General features: G+C 38.1%; 1 protein-coding gene across 1 annotated transcript in view; it reads right to left on the reverse strand.

Moving 5' to 3' along the window:
• Positions 1–4,365: 4,365 nt before the first annotated feature.
• LOC122681830 (coiled-coil domain-containing protein 7-like) overlaps positions 4,366–25,649 on the reverse strand; it is a 136,968-nt gene continuing 115,684 nt past the window's right edge. The window contains exons 21-25 of the mRNA XM_043884334.1: positions 15,760–15,885; positions 12,488–12,583; positions 11,555–11,788; positions 10,541–10,670; positions 4,366–4,508 (exon numbers count right to left, since the gene is read on the reverse strand). Coding sequence (XP_043740269.1) covers positions 11,769–11,788; positions 12,488–12,583; positions 15,760–15,885 — 242 coding nt within the window. The 3' untranslated portion in view covers positions 4,366–4,508; positions 10,541–10,670; positions 11,555–11,768. The remainder of the gene's footprint in view (positions 4,509–10,540; positions 10,671–11,554; positions 11,789–12,487; positions 12,584–15,759; positions 15,886–25,649) is intronic.

Consider the following 25,649-nt stretch of genomic DNA (forward strand, 5'->3'; position numbering starts at 1 on the left):
TCACCTGAAGAGCAAGTCTGATCCTGCCAGCCCAGGAATCTGCTGGGAGTCATGCCTGCCTATATCTGCAGCAGCAGCCATATGATCTGGCTCCTGTCACATGCAACTACAGTACCAGAGCAATCCCATCATCTCAATACCCAACCAGAGAAGGTCTTCACTAGCCAAACCACACCCACTTCTGTGAGAACTTAGCACACCACAGATGTGGCTTCATAAATCAGTCAGGAAAAGGATGGTTCTTTTAGTAGATGGAACTGGAAAAAAAAAAGACTCATAATATGGAGAAAAACAATATGGGATCCCTATAGCATGTCACATACCAAAATGACTTCTCATGGAGTAAAGTTCAAAACATGAAAAACAAAAGTATAAAATTAATAGAAATCAATGTAAAAGATACTTTCATATCTTTTCTAAGGCCCCTAAACCTAAATCATAATAGAATAATTAATGTATTTCACTGTATCAAAAACAAAGATTTCTGATCAACTGGACAATACAGATGTAGTTAATGGCATAGGTGGCTGAAAATATTGGCAATATTTAAAATTAGTAAGACAAATATCTAGACTATGTAAGGAATCTCTGGCACATCAACACAAATAGATAATATATCAAACCCCTCCTTAGAATGGAATGTCTATATTACAAAAAAGGTACATGGATAAATATATATATGAAAGGAAATTGTTTAAAGATGATGACAATTAGAAAAATACAGTTTGGAATAAAGAAATGCCACTTTATGCTCAACTGATTCAGACAGATTAGGAAGCCTGGTAACATCAAGCGTTAGTGAGTGGTTGACTGATGGGCACCTTCATGTACTGCCACTGAAAGTGCAAACTAGTACCGTTGCTTTGGGACAGTTGAGTAGAACGTCAGGAAAATAAATTATACCCTAGCCCAGCAACCTCACTCTTGTGGGTATTCACCCTGCAGACATGGAAAAGGCATGTGGTTACAAATAATTGGATACTATTGTGCAAGGGAACTGGATGATTAGAGCATTAGAATGAGACGCATCGGTGAGAAGCCTCAGACATACTTCCAACTTCAGAATAGTGCTTGAAAAACTATGGCTGTTGAAAAGAAAAAAGCAAGAGATTTACAGTAGCACATTACGCAAACTTAAACTACTTCCATAAAAAAAGACATGACTTTTTTTCAAACTTCAAATTTATCTAAAGACACATTAAATCCATTACAGTGAATGCCTGTAGCTGAGTAGCAAAGAAGGGGGAAAAGGATAGGGACAAATGTAATAATGTAGAAATAAGAGAGGGAACTTGAATAAACTAGTGATGATAACACCACAGTGGTGGTAGTATGATTAGTTCAACTCTATCTCCCTTTGTTTTACCCACAAAAAAGAAAAAACAAGGTCAGAAGTATACACATTCACAACTCATTCAAGGAAAAGTCACTCAGTATTGAATTTTTATCTTTCTATTTGAGTACAGAACAACACTGACCATTTAAGGTTACTGTTTTATGTAAAATTTTAATATTAAAATTAACAAAATCTAGTGATAGGTAGAAAATTCAGTGATATCTCTGAATTCACATCAGTTTATTATGCTGCTATTTAAACTTTTTTAAATTAAAATTTAAGAAAATAAGTTGCTAAAATTAAGTGAGCCAGAAAAGAAATTTTGTAATACTCTTACCTGAATGTGACTCTGCTCTATATTTCCTTTGGAAAACAAATTTATAAATTCTTCTACAAGTTTAGAGTCTTTGTTCCTCGAGAATATTTTAATGCTTGTTAGATTTTCATTTGTTTCTAAACAAATTAGCAAATTACCTTGAAAAATTATAATTAGAAAACAACGTAAATCTTTTTCATGGGTAAAATATGCACAACATAAAAGTCAATAATTTTAACTATTTTTAAGTGTACAGTCTGTTTTCTATGAGTCTGTTTTGTAAATAATTTAATTTGTATCATTTTTTTAAAATTTTAATTTGTATCATTTTTTAATATTCCAAATATATCTGATATCATGTGGTATTTATCTTTGTCTGTTTGACTTACTTCACTCCATATAGATAATCTCTCACTTTAGAGAAATCAGTTGATAGACTTGTCGGGGTTCTTTTGTAACTAACTCTTTGTTTGTCTCATGCTGTCTTTAGTATCCTCTCCTTAACTTTTGCCATTTTAATTATAATGTCTTAGTGTGGACCCATTTGGGTTCATCTTGTTTGAGACCCTCTGTGCTTCCTATAAATGGATATCTGATCTGTTTCCATCTTTAGGTTTGGGAAGTTTTTAGGCAGAGTTTCTTCAAACACATTTTTAATCCCCTTTTCCCTTTCTTCTGGGGTTCTATTGGTCTGAACAAACTTATCGTTATCAAAGGGGAAAGTTTGGGATGGGCTTGTGGGGAGTGATAAATTAAGAGTTTGGGATTAGATACAAACTACTATATATAAAATAGATAAATAACAATGCTCTACTGTATAGCACAGGGAACTATATTCAGTATCTTAAACTAAAATGGAAAAGAGTATGGACAAGCATATATACACACACACCTACATATAACTGAATCACTTTGCTATACACCAGAAACTAACCATTGTAAATCAACAATGATTAAATATTTTAAATCAAATTTTAAAGTGTTATACATAGATATGTATACTATACAAACTTATGTATTCATAAATTCTACATGTAATTTACCTTTCTATACACATAGTCAGTTAACATTTGCTTCCCTCTCTAGATTTTGAGTTGATGAAATGACAATTAGTTTACCCTTGTAAACCTAACAACACTGTGCCTGGACATAATAAATACTAAAGTTTTAATTGAAGGAATAAGTAAACGGAAAACAACATAGCCTGTTTTTCTGTCCGAATTCTTAAATACAGAATTTACTGTTCATACAAATACTCTTTGGGTGATTACTGAAAAAGTGATTTTACATACATACATGTTGCAAAAATAGTATGATTTCCTAACATACCCATTACCCTGGGGTTTATTCTAGATTTTCCATCTTGCTTATCTATAACTTCTTTCTCCAACAGAGAAACTTGGCTTTCACTCTCCATCAATGTTAATAACTATTTCTGACACTGATAGACTTCTTAGAATTAAGACAGTGAGGCCACTGTAACTGGATATACTTAAGAAGAGGCCAAATGATCATCTTTCAAATATTAAGTTGTGAAAGTAATTCTACATGGAGAACAATTATATGTTGTTTATGATTTGTTACAAGTCATGCTCTAAAATCTAGGGTTATTTAAAGGGATATATTCTACAAAATGAAGGCGGATGAAGTAGGATAAAATGTTATCCTCCCCCTACATCTCACATTCAGGTTTCACATTTATCAAATTAGTGATATTTGATATCAACAAATTAGTGTTGATGGAGTGTGTATGTGTCAATACACATAAATGTTTATATAAAGACTTAATATTTATACATATAAATATATATCTGTGTATAAAATATGTAAATCTGTGTATCACTGAGAAAGACAAGAATATGACAATGAAAATACTTTGCCTCTATCTTGGGTCCACAATGACTATATACTGAGATCCTATAGGTTAAAGATTAAATTCTTAAATGCAAAAATTTAAATACCTATTCACATTTTTTCACTAAATCAGTAGCCTATCAATATAAGCATGTTTTGAAATGGTATTCTAATTCTAGATTTTGGAAGAAAATCTAAATATATGAGTATTATTTCATTTAGTTTTATTTCATTTCTGTTTTGAAATGAAATTGAAAGATAAGGAACCAAAATTTTATTAATAATATTTAGAAATATTAGAAGCTGATAAAAATATTCAAAAAACAAATAAAAGAAACCTTCACATAAAAAGAGACACTTGATTAGATAATAAACAGTCCTGAAAATTCATCCATCTCAGGGCCAAAAGAGAGAGCATGGCAACAATAAAGATATTGGACTACTAACTCAATCAATACTTACAAGGTTTTTTCTTCTTATTCTTTTCAATGTTCCTTTAAAAATTAATACCAATTAAACTTGATATTAATAACGTTCCTACACAGAATGAATTCTTTGAATTTACAAATAATATCTTTTTTAGTTCAGTTAAAAAGCTAACAGTATGATTTGTAGCCTTACTAGGTTTAATAAATATTATATAAAGACTTTGCCTGATATCTTCAATGAATTTTCAGTTTAATATAAAAAAACTACAAGATTTTTTTCTAAATTCATTTCCTCTATCTTGAAGTGTAACAAAGGTATGGAGGTGACTTTTTTCTACATAGTATCATAAAGAAAAGATTTGCAAATAGTTGACACAAATAATTAAGACGTTATCAAAGCATGCGGAGGAAAGATTTCATTTAATTGCTTTTATACCACACCAGAAGGCATTACAGGGACATGAATGAATTGAAGCAAGGTAGAATTTCGACAGACAGCTCCTTTCTTAACATCAGCAACAGTGGCTATGATCTTAAAGAGTTTCAAATGTGTTCCAGATGGTAAAGAAGAGTTCTGAAAATAAACCAGGTTACTATATTTTTCATTTAATTGAACCTCTAATATATACATAAGCATTTCTTTCAGTTTTGTATATTTCTCATCACTAGAGTAAATTTTACACTAATTGCATAGCATTTTTCAAAATATTATCTGGAGCTTTTGGTTTTCAAAATCAATTATCTTTGTCTCAATGCTAGAAAGTTTATTCTAGCTGAACATTGACAAAAACTTCCTTCTTAAGCAAAATTTAGTTTGGTTCCTCTAAGACTTCTTTTCAACTAGGCTTCATGCTTGGCCCTGTCCTTGGTCTGCCTTCGGCAAGAAGACTGTTAGGCTTGTTTAGCAGGAACCCCCCACACTTGATGCTGCCTCTTAGTAATGTCACATCTGCTCACTCACTCACTCACTCTGCTCATTGGCTATAAATCCCAGCTGTTTCTGCTATATTTGGAGTTGAGTTCAGCCTTCCTCCGCTATCACAATAGTTTCAAATAGTTTTCATTACCATTTTAAATAAATGTCAGAATAATTCTTTTAAACAACATTGTAAAGCTGGGTATTATGGACTACGACCTTGTAATGGGATATATGTGCTCAGTCACTCATTTGTGTCTGACTCTCTGTGGGCCTGTGGATCGTAGCCCACCAGGCTACTCTGTCCATGGAATTTTCCAGGCAAGTATACTGGAGTGCATTGCCATTTCGTTCTCCTAAATGGGATATATACTAGAGATTAAAATCATGGACTTTATATACAGTACAGTTTTATGGGTTCCCCTCTCTTTGCTTCTAATGTGCTCTACGATCTTGAACAATTTAAATGAGCTTCTGTCCTTGATCCTTGATGAATACATGCTCTGAACTGATAGACTTAACCTATGAGACCATATGAACACAAGAGTCATTCATACATAGTTCTACCACTCTGACCCATGCCCAAACTGAAAGGTCTTGGAATTTTGTCCTCCTAAGATATGAATTATGCTTGTGCTTTGCAGAACTGAACATGTTGACTGCGGGCACATAGCCCGTAGCTTTCCATCTGCTACTCAGTCACCTGACTGGCTGTCAGGAAAGTGATAGGAGGGTAGGAAAGATATGGGAGAGAGAACAGTCACAATGCTTTTTCTCTTCCCAGTCTGCGGGTTCAGAGAGAGCAGTCTATTTCTCAGTGAAACTCTTGGTTGTGGGTTTCTGCCATTCAGTTAAGCAATGATAGACTTCAAAGTGTTGGGCAGTTGCATGCACCAGGATTTCACTCAAGAAGCTATCAATACCCTTATTCACTGGCCCAGTGATTCAGCCATTTTTGTTGAAAATACAAATCCTATAAATTACAGTTACCACCATACCCTCTTCCTTTTTCTTTTTCAATGATCCTTCAGATGTTGGGAGTTTGATCTCTGGTTCCTCTGCCTTTTCTAAATCCAGCTTGAACATCTGGAAGTTCACAGTTCATGTACTGTTGAAGCCTGTCTTGGAGAATTTTGAGCATTACTTTACTAGCGTGTGAGATGAGTGCAATTGTGAGGTAGTTTGAGCATTCTTTGGCATTGCCTTTCTTTGGGACTGGAATGAAAATGACCTTTCCAGTCCTGTGGCCACTGCTGAGTTTTCCAAATTTACTGGCATACTGAGTGCAGCACTTTCACAGCATCACCTTTTAGGATTTGAAATAGCTCTACTGGAATTCCATCACCTCCACTAGATTTGTTCATAGTGATGCTTCCTAAGGCCCTCTTGACTTCATATTCCAGGATGTCTGGCTCTAGGTGAGTGATCATACCATCGTGGTTATCTGGGTTGTGAAGATCTTTTTTGTATAGTTCTTCTGTGTATTCTTGCTACCTCTTCTTAATATCTTCTGCTTCTGTTAGGTCCATACCATTTCTGTCCTTTATTTTGCCCATCTTTGCATGAAACGTTCCCTTGGTATCTCTAATTTTGTTAAAGAGATCTCTAGTCTTTCCCATTCTATTGTTTTCCTCTATTTCTTTGCACTGATCACTGAGGAAGGCTTTCTTACCTCTCCTTGCTATTCTTTGGAACTCTGCATTCAAATGGGTATATCTTTTCTTTTCTCCTTTGCCTTTTGCTTCTATCCTTTTCATAGCTGTTTATAAGACCTCCTCAGACAACCATTTGCCTTTCTTTTTATTGGGGACAGTCTTGATCCCTGCCTCCTGTACAATGTCACAAACCTCCGTGCATAGTTCTTCAGGCACTCTGTCGATCAGATCTAATCCCTTGAATCTATTTGTCACTTCCACTGTATAGTCGTAAGGGATTTGATTTAGGTCATACCTGAATGATCTAGTGGTTTTCCCTACTTTCTTTAATTTAAGTCTGAATTTGGCAATAAGGAGTTCATGATCTGAGTCACAGTCAGCTCTCGGTCTTGTTTTTGCTGACTGTATAGAGCTTCTCCATCTTTCGCTGCAAAGAATATAATCAATCTGATTTTGGTATTGACCATCTGGTGATGTCCATGTGTGGAGCCTTTTCTTGTGTTGTTAGAAGATCAAATTGCCAACATCTGTTGGATCATCATAAAAGCAAGAGAGTTCCAGAAAAACATCTATTTCTGCTTTATTGACTATGCCAAAGCCTTTGACTGTGTGGATCACAATAAACTGTGGAAAATTCTGAAGGAGATGGGAATACCAGACCACCTGACCTGCCTCCTGAGAAATCTGTATGGAGGTCAAGAAGCAACAGTTAGAATTGGACATGGAACAACAGACTGGTTCCAATAGGAAAAGAAGTACATCAAGGCTGTATATTGTCACCCTGCTTATTTAACTTATATGCAGAGTACATCATGAGAAATGCTGGGCTGGATGAAGCATAGGCTGGAATCAAGATTGCTGGGAGAAATATCAATAACCTCAGACAGGCAGATGACACCACCCTTATGGCAGAAAGTGAAGAAGAACTAAAGAGTCTCTTGATGAAAGTGAAAGAGGAGAGTGAAAAAGTTGTCTTAAAACTCAACATTCAGAAAACTAAGATCATGGCATCTGGTCCCATAACTTCATGGGCAATAGATGGGGAAACAGTGGCTGACTTTTTTTTTTCCCCCTCCAAAATCACTGCAGATGGTGACTGCAGCCATGAAATTAAAAGATGCTTACTCCTTGGAAGGAAAGTTATGACCAACCTAGACAGCATATTAAAAATCAGAGACATCACTTTTGCAACAAAGGTCTGTCTAGTCAAGTCTATGGTTTTTCCAGTGATCATGTATGGATGTGAGTGTGGGACTATAAAGAAAGCTGAGCACTGAAGAATTGATGCTTTTGAGCTGTGGTGTTGGAGAAGACTCTTGAGAGTCCCTTGGACTGAAAGGAGATCCAACCAGTCCATCCTAAAGGAAATCAGTCCTGAATATTCATTGGAAAGACTGATGTTGAAGCTGAAACTCCAATACTTTGGCCACCAGATGCAAAGAGTTGATTCATTGGGAAAGACCCTGATGCTGGGAAAGATTGAAGGAGGGAGGAGAAGGGGATGACAGAGGATGAGATGGTTGGATGGCATCACTGACTCAACAGACATGAGTTTGAGTAAACTCCGGGAGTTGGTGATGGACAGAGAGGCCTGGCATGTTGCAGTCCATGGGGTCGCAAAGAGTCAGATACAACTGAGTGAATGAACCGATTGAACTGAATGCCCATACCCTATTTTAAAAGTCTATTTTATTTGCCACTGTGGTGTTCATTGACCTACAGAAGAACAAAATATATTGAGAACTGTTTTCTAAATCAGAAAACAAAATCACATGATTTCCTTGCCTTGGGAATCTAATTGTGTAATCAACTAGTGTCTAGGAACCTTCAAGTGAATATACTCTTTCTGTACCTGAAATCATTGCCCTGTGCAAAAAGTTAGCCACCAATATACAGAGGGGGAAATATATTCCTCAAACCATGCCCCCCAAAAGTAAAGTAATCTCATGTTCTTCTTGAAAAGAAAAATAAAGATTTTTGCCTTTCATTAAATACTAAGTTATCAAGTGGTTACATTTAGATTACTATGTGCTCTTGTTGATCTCTAATCTCCTGGACCAGCTAGCTCTATGATACATTTTGGAACTAAATGTTTAGGACATTAACAATTTGACTTAGAGATTGTGACAAACAGAAAATGAAATGCTGGAGATACTCTTACCAACTGAATAAGCTTCAACAGCATGTTTTTTTAAACAGCATTTTTATGAACAAAAAATTACTCTTCTACTACCTTATGGGCAGAGCATGTTTACAAAGTTGATATTCTAATATACATAGGAAAACAGGCCTCACATCAACCTTTGGTTTAGGCAGTCCAGATCTGTCTTTAGAAGCATCATTCTTAGACTGACCATAGCAAAAAATGTATTCAAAAGACCAGAGAAATAGTCTCTTGAGTCTCTTTCAGCTTACTTACAGCATTAATATAATCTTTAGTAAGTTTTTAAGTTTTGAGTGAATCACAATAAAAATCAAAGGAATTATTGGATTTCTGGAGGTTGCTAGATATTCATTCTCATAAGGGCACCCTGACTACTCGTTATCTGACTCTAAGAAGGGATGCTGCTGCTGCTGCTGCTAAGTCACTTCAGTCGTGTCCGACTCTGCGCGACCCCATGGACGGCAGCCCACCAGGCTCCCCCATCCCTGGGATTCTCCAGGCAAGAACACTGGAGTGGGTTGCCATTTCCTTCTCCAATGCATGAAAGTGAAAAGTGAAAGTGAAGTCGCTCAGTCATGTCCGACTCTTAGCAATGCCATGGACTGCAGCCTACCAGGCTCCTCCATCCATGGGATTTTCCAGGCAAGAGTACTGGAGTGGGTTGCCATTGCCTTCTCAGCTAAGAAGGGATGAGACTTGCCTTAATTTTGAAGGCAACCAAAGCCTTCCAACAGCTGTAGATCCTTTGCTTTTGCTCACTAATCCTGGCCTAATTTGAGCTAATCAGAGTCTGTAGTTGAAACTGACATTGCTGCCCAATGTTAAGGGTCATCCTGCCATTCTAAGAAGCATCACATCTTATCCAACAGCTCTGCTGAAATACTATTCCTGCTCCTACTTCTCCCAGGAGATATGTTTAGTTGTACCTGTCATTAATCAGCAAAAAGATTTCTTATATGTCACCTTATGGAGAGCTCACTGCCTTTCCAAGTCCTGATTGGTTGTTGGATCATTCGTGAGTTGAGCTGTCCAATATAGAAGCCACAAACCACATATGGCTATTTAGATTTAAACTAATTAAAAGTAAATAAAATTAAAAGTCTAGATTCTCAGATATACTAACCACAGTTCAAGAGCTCAACAGCTGCATATGGCTCATAGCTCACATACTGGAGAGCACAGACACAGAACACTTTCATTATCACAGGAAATTCTGTTGGGGAGTGCTGTGGAGGTCAAGTCATAATCACCATGAACAATGGCCATGAACAACAAGGTTTGGGAGAAGGAAAATTTACATGGATCCGATACAGACTGAATCTATTCATTGGGCACCCCTTTGCCGTAGCTACAAGATCCAGATTAAAAACAAAACAGCTACAACCATTCGTGTATGGACTGAGGTATTCTTTGATTTCCCTTTTATCATCAAATAATAAGCATCACAGTTCTCAGCTCTGGCTACACAGTATAATCACCTATGAAGAATCTGGTTTAATTAGTCTGTGCCTGAGGCAGAGAATTAGTAGCTTTTAAAAGCACCTTAGGTGAATCCTATTTTGTAGACAAGCTTGAAAAGCACTGATTTAGCACATATATCAGATCATCTAATCAAATGATCACATAATTAATGAATAAATTATATTCACTGTTATCTGGATAGTCCACAGAAGCAAACTGAGAGGCTAGACTGGGGCCAGCAATCACCACTCATGGGGCAGGATGCTATCCTGAACTTATGTTGGAAAAATAATTTTGCATTGCTCACACCCCAATTTTTGGCAGCTTGCAACAATTCTCCTATTCATTTCTGCATGTATTCTCTCCAAAACCTTCACAAAAGTTATTAATACACATAATTTCTATGTTACCTCTTGGATCTTTCTCAGTTTCAGAGAATAATCAGTAATTAGTGAAGAATTACTCCATTTATCTTCTCTTGATTGACATTCTATGCTCAGTTCATGATTTCTTCTTGCCATATAAGTTGTACATTTTCTACTACAGTATAAAATATAAATAATATCTTTATAGTGAGGAGTTATAGAAGATAGCCACTATTTCATTAATTTTATTCTACTTTATATTGTTTTTGTAGAAATCCAATTTTCCTTATTAAATACTGATACAAAACAGAACTCCAAAATACTTAAGTCAATACTACTCATTGTTCAAATTCTTGCTGGAGAAATACAGTAACATTTAAGGTACAAAAGAATTATATAGAAGTTTAAATACCTATGTCAGTAATAATCCAGATTGGATTTAAGGCTACTTCATCCAATAATATTTATGCTTTCCAGGGTACAGTAAAAAAGTGGTTAAACATACTATCTTAATTATTATTTGAGTTGCTAATAACATTGATTATTACTTGTAATATTATATGTAATATGTATAATATTACAATTATGGTAAGATTGCTATTAACAATGTTATTAACTTTTGTTGGCAAGAAGCACGTTTTTAAAATTCTATCACTTGTATTTTGTGCCATTACAAACTCCACAGAATATACTACAACACATATCAATTAGGCTATTACCATGAAAGTCAAAGTTGCTCAGTCATGTCTGACTCTTTGTGACCCCATGGACTATACAGTCCATGGAATTCTCCAGGCCAGGACACTGGAGTGGGTAGCCTTTCCCCTCTCTAGGGGATCTTCCCAATCCAGGAATCAAACCCTGGTCTCCTGCATTGCAGGTGGATTCTTTACAAGCTGAGGCACAAGGCATTTACTTTTACTTCCTCTTTTTTGAAGTTTGTTGTGCAGTGTTCAAACATGACTATTTCAAATTAGGGGAATGTTTTCATCATTTGATATGTAAAGGATAACTGTAACTTTTCCAAAATTAGAAAAAAGAAAATTCACTAAAACTCACCTGCTGCCGATCAAGGTCCTCCATGATCTGGGCCTACCCTGTTAATTCAGGGTCTTTCTCAGTATTGTTCAATAAACACCATTCACTCAAGGCAATGTTATTTTCATAAGGCTTCCACTCCTGCAATTTCATTGCTGTCTCCATGAGTTTGCTCATGTTATTTATTTTGCCCAGAGTTAATTTATTTTCAAAAGTATGGGTGGGGTGGAGATTTTCAGGCAGTAGTATATGGCACTTTAAAGGAAAATTGTTGTGTGATTAAAAAAATAGTTCTATTTAATTTCATTGTATTTGATATAATTTTTATTTATATGTGACATCATTAAAAATAGAATACTGTATGTGAAATTAACAATGGAAATGGAAAAGGAGTACATAAATCTACCTATGTTTCTATAGAAATGGTTCTCCAATTTTACCCTGCATCAGAACACCCAGAGAACTTGTTAAACAAATTAAGGGACTTGAACCTCACAGCTTTTATTTCAGTAGGTCTAGAGTGAGGTCCAAGGATTTGCATTTCTAAATAAGTTCCTAGTTAATGCCCAGGTTGCTAGTCCAGGGACCACACTGAGAAGCGTTTATACAGGAATCAAAAAGTTTAAATTCACTAGAATATTGTTTTTTGGAATACATAAAATGTATATACTTAATATACCTATGGTTCTTCAAAAAATCAGTCAGTTTTAAATAAGAAGTCAATGTCTGAGCTGCAAAAGAAAGGAACCAAAATAAATCAGCATCAGGAAAGAAATAGTGACAATTCCTTTTAGGTGAAAGATTTAACTCTCAGCTGATGGAGGCAAGACAGGGTTATGAAATATCTATTATGTCCAATGATGTTTGTTGCAAAACTGTTATAAACAGTGTTTGAAAACAACCAAAGTCCCCATTTAACAGAGGCCCACTTAAGTAACACACCATTACGTTTACCTTTATAGATAGGCTTTCTAGTTGTAGCAACCACAGTGGGCAGAGTCTCTTCATGTTCAATTTTCTTTTTTTGTAAGGCTGATTTTTTTTGATGCCCTAAAAAAATGAGGATGGTGTTATAACCTAGAAATAACCTCATTTAAACTTTGAAAAAATTAAAATAAATCTTACTAATTTACTTCTAAAGTACAGCTTCTGTATATTTTTTTCAATATTTTAGATAAAGCAGCTTTACTAACACAAATATTGCCTAATTTTTCCTTGGTGGGTATTTGACCACCTCCCAATGCAGGAGACATTAAGAGATGAAAGTTCAACCCCTGGGTCAGAAAGATCTCTTGAAGAAGGGCACGGCAACCCACTCCAGCATTCTTGCCTGGAGAATCCCGAGGACAGAGGAGGCTGGTGGGCTACATTCCATAGGGTCGCATAGAGTCAGGCACAACTGAAGCAACTTAGCATGCAAGCATAAACAATTGTGCTCATTTTGCATGCTAGTAAGGTTACATTCAAAATCCTTCAAGCTAGGCTTCAGCAGTATGTGAACTGGGAACTTCCAGATGTACAAGCCAGGTTTAGAAGAGGCAGAGGAATCAGAGATCAAATTGACAACATTCATTGGATCATAGAGAAAGCAAAGGAATTATAGAAAAACATCCACTTCTGCTTCCTTGACTGTGCCAAAGACCTTGACTATGTGGATCGCAACAAACTGTGGAAAATTCTTAAAGAGATGGGAATACCAGACCACCTTACCTGTCTCCTGAGAAACCTATATGTGGGTAAAGAAGCAACAGTTAGAACCTTACATGGAACAATGAGTTGGTTCCAAATTGGGAAAGGAGTAATGTCAAGGCTGTATATTGTCACTCTGCTTATTTAACTTATATGCAGAGTACATCATGTGAAATGCTGGGATAGATGACTCATAAGCTAGAATCGAGACTGCCAGTAGAAATATCAACAACCTCAGATATGCATATGATAATCACTTCAATGGCTAAAAGTGGAGAGGAACTAAATAGTTTCTTGATGAAGGTGAAAGAGGAGAGTAAAAAAAAAAAAAAAAAAAACTGGCTCAAAATACAACATTCAAAAGACTAAGGTCATGGCATCCAGTCCTATCATTTCCACTTTTTCAAGGGGAAAAAGTGGAAGCAGTGACAAATTTTATTTTCTTGGGCTCCAAAATCACTGCAGACAGTGACTGCAGCCACGAAATTAAAACATGCTTGTTCCTTGGAAGGAAAGCTATGACAAATCTAGACAGCATATTAAAAAGCAGAGAGATATGACTTTGTTGACAAAGTTAAAGCTATGGTTTTTCTAGTAGTCATATAAAGTTAAAGCTATGGTTTTTCTAGTAGTCATGTATGTATGTGAGAGTTGGACCATAAAGAAGGTTGAGTGCCAAAGAAATGATGCTTTTGAACTGTGGTATTGGAGAAGACTCTTGAGAGTTCCTTGGACTGCAAGGAGATCAAACCAGTCAATCCTAAAGGAAATAAACCCTGAATATTCTTGGAAGGACTGATGGTGAAGCTCCAATACTTTGGCTACCTGATGTGATGAGTTGACTCATTGGCAAAGATCCTGATGCTGGGAAAGATTGAAGGCAAAAGAAGAGGGCAGCAGAGGATGAGATAGTTAGATAGCATCACCAACTTAATGATATGAATTTGAGCAAACTCTGGGAGATAGCAAAGGACAGGGAAGCCTAGTGTGCTGCAATCCACGGGGTTGCAGTGTCAGACATGACTTAGCGACTGAATAACAACAATAACAACAAACATAAACAGTAAGAGTGTGAATCAAGAAAAAAATAATAAAAAACTGTAAAAATGTTAAAGAAGTTTTTTCTAATAGTAGGTCAGTAAAAAAATTTAAGCAATTAAATAAATAAATTCTCAAGTAAAGTTTTTCTCTATGAAACAGCATATCTTCATTTTCTAAAAAAGACGTTTGTATTCCTACAGTGAAAAATCTAGTGCTAGAACAGAAGGAAAGTTAAAGCGAAAGTTGCCCAGTAGCGTCCAACTCTTTGTGACCCCATGAAGTGTACAGTCCATGGACTTCTCCAGACCAGAATACTGGAGTGAGTACTTTCCCTTCTCCAGGGGATCTTCCCAACCCAGGGAACAAACCCAGGTTTCCTGCATTGCAGGCAGATTCTTTACCAGCTGAACCACAAGGGAAGCCCAAGAATACTAGAATGGCTAGCCTATCCCTTCTCCAGGGGATTTCCTAACCCAGGATTCAAGCCAGGGTCTCCTGCATTGCAGGCAGATTCTTTACCAACTGAGCTATGAGGAAGCCCACAATGGAAGGAGAGATACTTAAAAAACACTATTTCAAAGATACATATTTTGAGCACTGTTTAAAAACAAAACTATGTAATAATGAAAATAGTTTCAAAATGGTCACTTGGAGAAAAATAAAAAGCAGAATGTGGGACATTTAGATGCTACTCTCAAAGTTAGTAGAAAAAAAATTGCATTAATGTGCTTAGTTTCTACAATATATATCTTAAATGATTATAAATACCACTGAAGTAATGGATAAGAAATAGGGTCTGTAAATTAGATCTTAGACATGAATGGATTAGACAGTTGGAAGATGGTAATGGAGGAAGAAAAATGAACATATTATTTATTGTCCTTCACACTTACCCTCACTTTGACTCCTTCTATTGCCCCTGCTTAGTGAAACAAAGTGAAGTTGCTCAGTCATGTCTGACTCTTGGTGACCGCATGGACTGTAGCCTACCAGGCTTCTCCGTCCATGGGATTTTCCAGGCAAGAGGTACTGGAGTGGGGTGCCATTTCCTTCTCCAGGGGATCTTTCCTGAGACCCAGGGATCAAAGCCGAGTCTCCCACATTGCAGGCAGATGCTCTACCATCTGAGCCACCAGGGAAGCCACTGACCCTGCTTGGGACTGATAAAAAGAGGAATATTTAAACATAAGGAAGAGGGTCATGAGATGCATCTATCTCAGTCATCTGCAGGATCTATAATAGTGAGCAAGAGGGGACTGTTGAAAAAAATAATGGAGTTCCAATTTAGTAGTGGTGGGCAAGGGAGCCATGCCAGAGACACCACTTACCCGCTAAGAATGCATATATGTCAGACGACCTTACTTTAGCATTTATTTTCACTTATTTTTGTTAAACTGGTTATATGACTAAGGCTAGTACAATCTGGTAATTTCCATATAATCAAACCTTTATTCATTAAAAACATCACATTGTACAATAAAAATATTATGAATTACCTGAATGTTCTTTATTCAGTGAAGGAAACTTGATGGCTTTATAAACACCTGGCCCAGTCTTAGATGCCCCATGAAGTACTTTTGGACGTTCAGTCATGTAAGATGAAAAGTCCTCAAAAGATGCATCTAGAAATATTTAGAAAATATGTTAGCTGTGAGATGGATTGTATTCATAACCATTTTTATTTTTAATACTCACACAGTAAGTTGTCAACAGAAATAAAGAAGTTTATATAATGAAAATTAATTTTTTGAGAACATTAACTCAATTAGAATAATAAAGATATATATTTAGAAGATTAGTTTGGAGATCAGAGCTAAATGAAAGAAGCAAGTCACAAAAAGCCTCAATTATAATAGAGACAGGAATTAGATAAGTTGATGCTTAGGGCTGGGGGAATATGAGGATTAGACCACACAAGTAGTGGAATTATATTTTCAAAGTTCTGAAAGCAAGAATTCACAATCATGAATTTTATACCTACAAAAACTATCATTCAAATATAAAGATGAAACAAACTATTCCCAGATTAAAACAAACAAACAAATCAACCCAAGAGATTTTGTTTTTATACTATCAGCCATGTCTTAACAGAAATACTAAAAGGAATCAGTTCAATTCAGTTCAGTCACTCGGTCGTGTCCAACAATTTGGGACCCCATGGACTGTAGCAGGTCAGGCCTCCCTGTCCATCACCAACTCCCGGAGTTTACTCAAACTCATGTCTGTTGAGTCAGTGATGCCATCCAACCATCTCATCCTCTGTTGTCCCCTTCTCCTCCTGCCTTCAAACTTTCCCAGCATCAGGGTCTTTTCCAATGAGTCACTTCTTCCCACCAGGAGGCTGAAGTATTGGAGTTTCAGCTTCAACATCAGTCCTTCCAATGAATATATAGGACTGATTTCCTTTAGGACAGACTGGTTGGATCTCCTTTCAGTCCAAGGGACTCTCAAGAGTCTTCTCCAGCATGACAGTTCAAAAGCATCAATTCTTCTGCACTCAGCTTTCTTTATAGTCCAACTCTCACATCCATAATGGAAAAACCATAGCTTTGACTAGACAGACCTTTGTTGGTAAAGTAATGTATCCAATTTTTGATACACTGTCTAGGTTTGTCATAACTTTTCATCCAAGGAGCAAGTGTCTTTTAATTTCATGGCTGCAGTCACCATCTGCAGTGATTTTGGAGCCCCCCCAAAATAAAGTCTGTCACTGTTTCCATTGTTTCCCCATTTATTTGCCATGAAGTGATGGGACCAGATGCCATGATCTTAGTTTTCTGAATGTTGCGCTTTAAGACAACTTCTTCACTCTCCTCATTCATTAAGAGGCTCTAGTTCGTCTTAGCTTTCTGCTATAAGGGTGGTGTCATCTGTGTATCTGAGGTTATTGATATTTCACCCAGCAATCTTGATTCCAGCCTGTGCTTAATCCAGCCCAGCGTTTCTCATGATGTACTCTGCATATAAGTTAAATAAGCAGGGTGACAATATACAGCCTTGATGTACTCCTTTTCCTATTCGGAACCAGTCTGTTGTTCCATGTCCAGTTCTAACTGTTGCTTCCTGACCTGCATACAGGTTTTTCAAGAAGCAGGTTAGGTAGTCTGGTATTCTCATCTCTTTCAGAATTTCCCACAGTTTCTTGTGATCCACACAGTCAAAGGCCATTGCATAGCCAATAAAGAGAAGTAGATATTTTTTTTTTTTAATATATATTTATTTATTTATTTGACTGCATGAGGTCTTAGTTACAGAGACTTAGTTACAGCACATGGGATCTTGTTCCCTGACCAGGGTATGAACCCGGGCCCCCTGCATTGGAAGCAGAGAGTCTTAGCCACTGAACCACCAGGGAAGTCCCCGAGAAGTAGATATTTTTCTGGAACTCTCTTGCTTTTTCGATGATCCAACAGATGTTGGCAATTTGATCTCTGGCTCCTCTGCCAGCTTGAACATCTGGAAGTTCACGGTTCATGTACTGTTGAAGCCTGTCTTGGAGAATTTTGAGCATTACTTTACTAGCGTGTGGGATGAGTGCAATTGTGCGGTAGTCTGAGCACTATTTTCACTGCCTTTCTTTGTGACTGGAATGAAAACTGAACTTTTCCAGTTCTGTGGCCACTGCTGTGTTTTCCAAATTTACTGGCATACTGAGTGCAGCACTTTCATAGCATCATCTTTTAGGATTTGAATAGCTCAACTGGAATTCCACCACCTCTACTAGTTTTGTTTGGAGTGATTCTTTCTAAGGCCCTCGTGACTTCACATTCCAGGATGTCTCGCTCTAGGTGAGTGATAGTGGTCATCTGGGTTATGAAGATCTTTTTTGTATAGTTCTTCTGTGTATTCTTGCTACCTCTTCTTAATATCTTCTGTTTCTGTTAGGTCCATACCATTTCTGTCCTTTATTGAGCCCATCTTTGCATGAAACGTTCCCTTGGTATCTCTAATTTTGTTGAAGAGATCTCTAGTCTTCCCCATTCTATTGTTTTCCTCTATTTCTTTGCACTGATCACTGAGGAAGGCTTTCTTATCTCTCCTTGCTATTCTTCAGAACTCTGCCTTCAAATGGGTATGTTTTTCCTTTTCTCCTTTGCCTCTTGCTTCTCTTCTTTGCTCAGCTGCTTGTAAGTCCTCCTCAGGCAACCACTTTGCCTTTTTTCTTTTTTTTTTTTTTTTACCGTGGGGATGGTCTTGATCCCTGCCTCCTGTACAATGTCACGAACCTCTGTGCGTAGTTCTTCAGGCACTCTGTCGATCAGATCTAGTCCCTTGAATCTATTTCTCACTTTCACTGTATAGTCATAAGGGATTTGATTTAGGTCATACCTGAATGGGCTAGTGGTTTTCCCTAGTTTCTTTAAGTCTGAATTTGGCAATAAGAAGTTCATGATCTGAGCCACAGTCAGCTCCCAGTCTTTTTTTGCTGACTGTATAGAGCTTCTCAATCTTTGGCTGCAAAGAATATAATCAATCTGATTTTGGTATTGACCATCTGGTGATGTCCATGTGTAGAATCTTTTTTTGTGTTGGTGGGAGAGGACGTTTGCTCTGACCAGTGGGTTCTCTTGGCAAAACTCTATTAGCCTTTGCCCTGCTACATCTGTACTCCAAGGCCAAATCTGCCTGTTACTCCAGGTATTTCCTACAAAAGTAGGAAGTCCCTTATAATGAAAAGGATATCTTTTTTGGGTGTTAGTTCTAGAACGTCTTTAGGTCATCACAGAACCATTCAGCTTCTTCAGCATTACTGGTCGGGGCATAGAAGCTGGTTGGATTACTATGATATTGAATGGTCGCCTTGGAAACAAACAGAGATCATTCTGCAGTTTTTGAGATACATCCAAGTACTGCATTTCAGACTCTTTTGTGGACTATGATGGCTACTCCATTTCTTCTAAGGGATTCTTTCCCACAGCAGTAGATATAATGGTCATCTGAATTAAATTCACCCATTCCAGTCCATTTTAGCTCACCGATTCCTAAAATGTCGACATTTACTCTTGCCATCTCCTGTTTGACCACTTCCAATTTGCCTTGATTCATGGACCTAACATTCCAGGTTCCTAGGCAATATTGCTCTTTACAGCATTGAACTTTACTTCTATCACCAGTCACATCCACAACTGCATGTTGTTTTCGCTTTGGCTCTATCTCTTCATTCTTTCTGGAGTTATTTCTCCACTGATCTCCAGTAGCATATTGGGCACCTACCGACCTGGGGAGTTCATCTTTCAGTGTCCTATCTTTTTGCCTTTCATACTGTTCATGGGGTTCTCAAGGCAAGAATACTTAAATGGTTTGCCATTCCCTTCTCCAGTGGACCACGTTTTGTCAGACCTCTCCACCATGACCCGTCCGTCTTGGGTAGCCCTACACGGCATGGCTCATAGTTTCATTGAGTTAGACAAGGCTGTGGTCCATGTGATCAGATTGGTTAGTTTTCTGTGATTGTGGTTTTCAGTCTGTCTGCCCTCTGATGGAGAATGATAAGAGGCTTATGAAAACTTCCTCATGGGAGAGACTGACTGAGGGGGACACTAAAGGGAATACATCAGGCTGAGACAAAATGACAACAGAAGGTAACTCGAATCCACATGAAGAAATAAAAAAGTACCTTAAAGGTAATTATATAGGTAAATATAAATGACAATATACATTTCTACCTCTTTTTCAATTAACTGATTAAAAAGACTACGTCATAAAACTGTATTGCTGGACATATAAAATAAAACTTAATTTTATTTCTATATAAGAGCACAGAGTAATCCAAAAACTTAATTAAGGGAACAATTTTATTTGTGAAAGCATCAAAATAATAAAATAGCAATAAATTCAGTGAAGGGGAATAGCTTATAGTAAATGTTAAAAAACATTGCTGAAGGAAATTAAAGAACTCTAAATAAATAAACTCAGTGTCGATAGATTAACTAAATAGTATTCCATTGTGTGTTTATGTGTATATATATATATATGAACATTGTAAAACTGAAAAAGGGGTACGTCAAGGCTGTATATTGTCACCCTGCTTGTTTAACTTACATGCAGAGTACATCATGTGACATGCTGGGCTAGATGACTCATAAGCTAGAACCAAGACTGCCAGTAGAAATATCAACAACCTCAGATATGCATATGATAATCACTTCAATTGCTAAAAGTGAAAAGAAACTAAATAGCCTCTTGATGAAGGTGAAAGAGGAGAGTAAAAAAAACTGAGCAAGGCAATACTCTAAATCCTTCAAGCTAGGCTTCAACAGTACATGAATTGAGAACTTCCAGATATACAAGCTGGATTAGAAAAGGCAGAGGAACCAGTGATCAAATTACCAACATCTGCTGGATCATAGAAAAAGCAAGAGAATTCCAGAAAAACATCTACTTCTGCTTCCTTGACTATGCTAAAGCCTTTGACTGTGTGGATCAGAACAAACTGTGAAAAATTCTTCAAGAGGTGGGAATACCAGACCACCTTACCTGCCTCCTGAGAAACCCGTATGCAGGTCAAGAAGCAACAGAACAGGACATAGAACAACAGACTGGTTCAAAATTGGGAAAAGAGTATGTCAAGACTGTAGGTTGCCATCCTGTTTATTTAACTTATATGCAGAGTACATCATGTGACATGCATGGCTGGATGAATCACAAGCTGGAATCAAGATTGGCGGGAGAAACATCAATAACCTCAGATATGCAGATGACACCACCCAAATGGCAGAAAGCAAAGAGGAACTAAAAAGCCTCTTGATGGGGGTGAAAGCCAGTGAAAAAGCTAACTTAAAACTCAACATTCAAAAAACGAAGATCATAGCATCTGGTCCTATGACTTCATGGCAAATAGATGGGGAAACAATGGATACAGTGACAGACTTTCTTTTCTTGGGCTCCAAAATCATTGCAGATGGTGACTGCAGGTATGAAATTAAAAGTCACTTGCTCCTTGGAAGAAAACCTATGACAAACCTAGACAGTATATTAAAAAGCAGACACATCACTTAGGCTACAATGGTCCATATAGTCAAACTATGGGTTTTCCAGCAGTCATGTACAGATGTGAGAGATGAACCATAAAAAGGCTGAGAGCTGAAGAATTGATGCTTTTGAACTGTGGTGCTGGAGAAGACTCCTGAGAGTTCCTTGGATTGCAAGGAGATCAACCCAGTCAATCTTAAAGGAAATCAACCCTGAACATTCATTGGAAGGACTAACGCTGAAGCTGAAGCGCCAATACTTTGGCTACCTGATATGAAGAGTTGACTCATTGGAAAAGACCCTGATGCTGGGAAAGATTGAGGGCAGGAGAAGAAGGGGACAATAGAGGATGACATGGTTGGATGGCATCACTGAGTCAATGGATATGAGTCTGAGCAAACTTAGGGAGATAGTGAAGGACTGAGAAGCCTGGTAGGGTGCAGTTCATAGCATCGCAAAGAGTCAGACTTAGTGACTGATCAACATATATACAATATATATATATTATACAATACAATATATAATATATATATACAATATATACAATTTAATTCTTTATTGGGTAAATTACAGATCTCCACGTCTTTGGGGTTGGTTTCTGGAAGATTATTGTGATGTTTTGGTAGTATCATGTTGCCTTGATTCTTTGTGTTCCTTGGGCTTTAGATGCTTCACATCCAAAGCAGCAGTCCCCTCCTTCAGACTTACTACTGCCTTCAGGGGAGAAGTGCTTTCCATCAGCCCTGTTAGAGACCTGGAGGTTTTCTCAGACCTTGAGTGAATACATCTGCTCACATTTCTTGCTCCCGCTTGTGGCAGAATTCTTAAGCTTGTATATCATCTCTGGATTCTGCAATGCACCAGGTCCAAGGCTGATAACCTCCCTTTTGTTTCTCTAAAGTGGTGCTACATCTCAAGTTTCTGGTTTCTCTCTGGTCCACAGACACTGGCCTGCTTTCAGAAAGTGCTCCATAGCTGTCCAACAAAGAATGCTCTGGCTGCCACACTCAGGAGCATCCACAGGGAGTTGGCTGTAGAATGAGGGCATGTGGATGAGGCATGCCTGACCCTGGGGGAGCTACAGGCCAGCTGGGGGTATCTGCAAGTGAGGCTCTCCCAGAAAGTTCATAGGTGGGCTTTCTGATGGAGTTCACAGCATAGTCAGAAGGAACCCAATTCCTTTAATGTTCTCCAAAAATCTTATCTGCTTCTCCTGACCTCATATTGTCCTGTAATTTAGTGCTCTGAATGCTACAGGAGAGAAGAAATGAGTCTTTTTGGCTGCACCCCAAACAGCTGCAGAAGCCTGATGCTCATTCACTTGCTCTTCCTCTGACCTACCTCTCACCTCCTCACAGGATGGCTTTTGCTTGGCCCTACCTGTTCCATCTTAGGGAAGGTCAGCAAAGTCAAACTGTCCCTCTTATTCACTCTAATGTGTCCAAACTCATCTTTTGTTCCAATGGAGTGCTGGAACTTTTCCTTGAGAAATCCAGACTTCCATTAAGCCTCTCCTGTCAGTGATGACTGCCCCAGTCAGGGTTATCCTGGACCATGGCCAAGAGGAGCTGGAATCAGTTTATAAGCTACTGAAGGTCCACAATCAGGATGGAGGTCTGTCTTCCTATTACCTGATGCACAGGCATATGGAACTCCTCCAAGTCCCTTGGTGGATGATGATGGACCCCAGACTCCCACAATATCACTTTTGTTCATGGATACATGACAAATTTTTATTGTTGATAAGAGGCAGATTAGGAGCAGTATCCTGTGCCATCATGATGCTGATGTCACCTGTCATACATCTGCAGTACAGTCAGTTCTGCCTTCCCTCCTGGGTTTATTTGTTGTATTATTTTTGGCCATGCAAATTGGCATGCAGGATCTTAGTTCCTGATCATGGATTGAACTGACACCCCCTCAGTGGAAGCATGGAGTCTTAACCACAGGACTACCAGTGAAGTTCCTGGTTTGTTTCTGAATGCATATTTTACAGAGAAAATTATAATTAAAATATAATCAAATGATGGAAAAGATGACCTAAATGTATGGTTCATTGCTATATGCCTGTTTTTTCCCCCACATTTTATAGGGGAGTGTCTACTATGGTGTTGCTCAGTCATGTCTGACTCTTTGTGATCCCAAGGACTGGAGCCTGCCAGGCTCCTCTGTACATGGAATTCTCCAAGCAAGAATACTAGAGTGGGTAGCTTTTCCCTTCTCCAGGGGATCTTCCTGACTTAGAGACCTGCATTACAGGAGAATTCTTTACCGTCTGAACCACCAGGAAACTTTGGAATTTCCTGTCTGTGCTACTACTGTATTGTGTGTGTGTGTTTTATGGGAAGTCACAGCACAGGAGCTGCCTCTGAAAGAGATTATAGATCCTAAGACAGTGGTCTTTGGCACTGATATCAAATTTTAATGAGAATTTGTGGAATTCTTGGAAGAGCACATGTATTTTGCATGGGAGGGGAGTAGGAATCATGGGTATTTGCAACCAGAAGCAGCACTGGTGGACTGGATTCAATAACAGGCTCAACATGTTCTTGACTACCTGTATTCATGTGCTCCCACACAACTCTGATCTTGGTAATATGACTTCAATGAATGCAAGAAAAGCAGACAAATGCAGGCAGAGACTTGAAAATTGCTTGTGCATTGATTGAGATTTGCCCCCATGCTGTGCTAAGGATCCGAGGTTACAATGTGAAGACCCCTAAGCCAACCAGATGAAAGATGAGAGACATGTAGGGAGGTTACCTCCAGTAACACTTGAGAAGCTTATTTTCTATTAGGTTCCAAACCACTCTTATATTCTGCTTTGTGGTACTGGATCTGGAATCCTACAAACAACATTTATGCTTTGCCAGGCAGCACCGAGTTAGGCTGTGCAGACAGGGTCTGCTAGAGGGAGACTTCTGGAAAATAACCAAGGAATCTGTTTCTCCCACCTGGTTACCAAGGGGCTTCCCAAGAGCTCATGTCCCTTTTCAGCTCTGGTGAACATCATGCCAGCAATGTATCTTTCCCCAGGAGCAGAAATTCTTTCCATGGCACAAATTGTTGGTATTTGTTGGGGTCCTTTAATGGACCAGAACCTGGTGGTACCGAGTCGATGATAAGAAAGTAAAAGAGAGAAAGAGGCTGATATTCCCTGGTTTACGCAGAGGACCAATAAAGCCCTTGACACAGGACTTGCATCGTTCATGAAGGCACCAGGCGCCCCCTCGAGGGGGTGAAGGCACAAAGTGCCTTCTCGAGAGGGTTTTAGAAGCCCGGGCAGGAAAGTGAGCATGACGGGTCTCCACGCTCCAGACAATCAGCCAGAAAAAAAGAGGGAGAGAGACAGAGAGAGAAACAAAAAAGACACGGGGACCTAAGCTCTGATGAGGCAAAGGTGCTTTAATGATTTTTCTATGAGTATACATAGGCTGTGGTACAAGAAACTTCTTCCGGGAATGATAGAGATCAGAAAACCAAACGTACAGCAACCGTTACCAAGGGAACAAGGGGTAACGTTAGTCACAAGGTCAGGAGACAATCCATATCTCAAGAAAGGGGAGCAAGACTAAGCAGTTTTGTCCTAAAGAGAATGTTTACTAAAGGAGACCCAAGCCTGCCTCACAAAATGACCTCAGTCCCTGGGAGCAGTGTGCTGTTCCTCTTGAAGAGGGACAAAGGACTCATGAGAGACAGCACGTAGGAATCCTCCCATCAAACATTCCCTGACAGGTATTCTTTCCAACGTTAGAAGAACAAGTTTTATTAAACTTTCACCACCCGAGACACTAGCAGTGCTTTGTCTTCAGAAGTACATAGGAGACTTCCTGAAAAATCAGAGACACCAGCACCAGCCAAGTAACATCCTATACTGAAGTCTCTTTCAGCCCTAATAGTGGAAACTTCTGAAACTGCTTTCTCCATGTTATTTTAGAATTCTTCTTACATTTTCAGTTATGTAGCTAATAATTTTATACTTAGATTTATTATTTTTGCTCTCTTTTCAAACAACTAGCATAATCTCTGTCTTCTGATGAAACCAAACCATATACCTCTATTGTCTGAAATAACAGAAAGCCAGTTGCTAGACATGCAGTGAAGCCACTGGCCACAAGCTGACCAAAGACATATAAATTATCCCAGCTCAAACCAGTCTACACTGCTAACTCCAAATCATGAACTATATAAATAGTTATGCTTTAGGCTAAATAGTTTTCTTTGTAGTTATCCAGTAAAATAACACTAACAAATGTGGGAAAAATTAAAATTAGATTGAGATATGAGAGATAAGATTTAGTAACTTTGGGCATAAATGGAAAAAAGCAAATAAAAACCCACTAATCTATATGGCTGAAGGTTATGCAGAGAAAAGTATATTTTTCCTCAATTGCTGGTAAAAATGTTAACACCC

This window comes from Cervus elaphus, chromosome 23 (assembly GCF_910594005.1).
Source record: "Cervus elaphus chromosome 23, mCerEla1.1, whole genome shotgun sequence".
NCBI classification, from domain to species: Eukaryota; Metazoa; Chordata; class Mammalia; order Artiodactyla; family Cervidae; genus Cervus; species Cervus elaphus.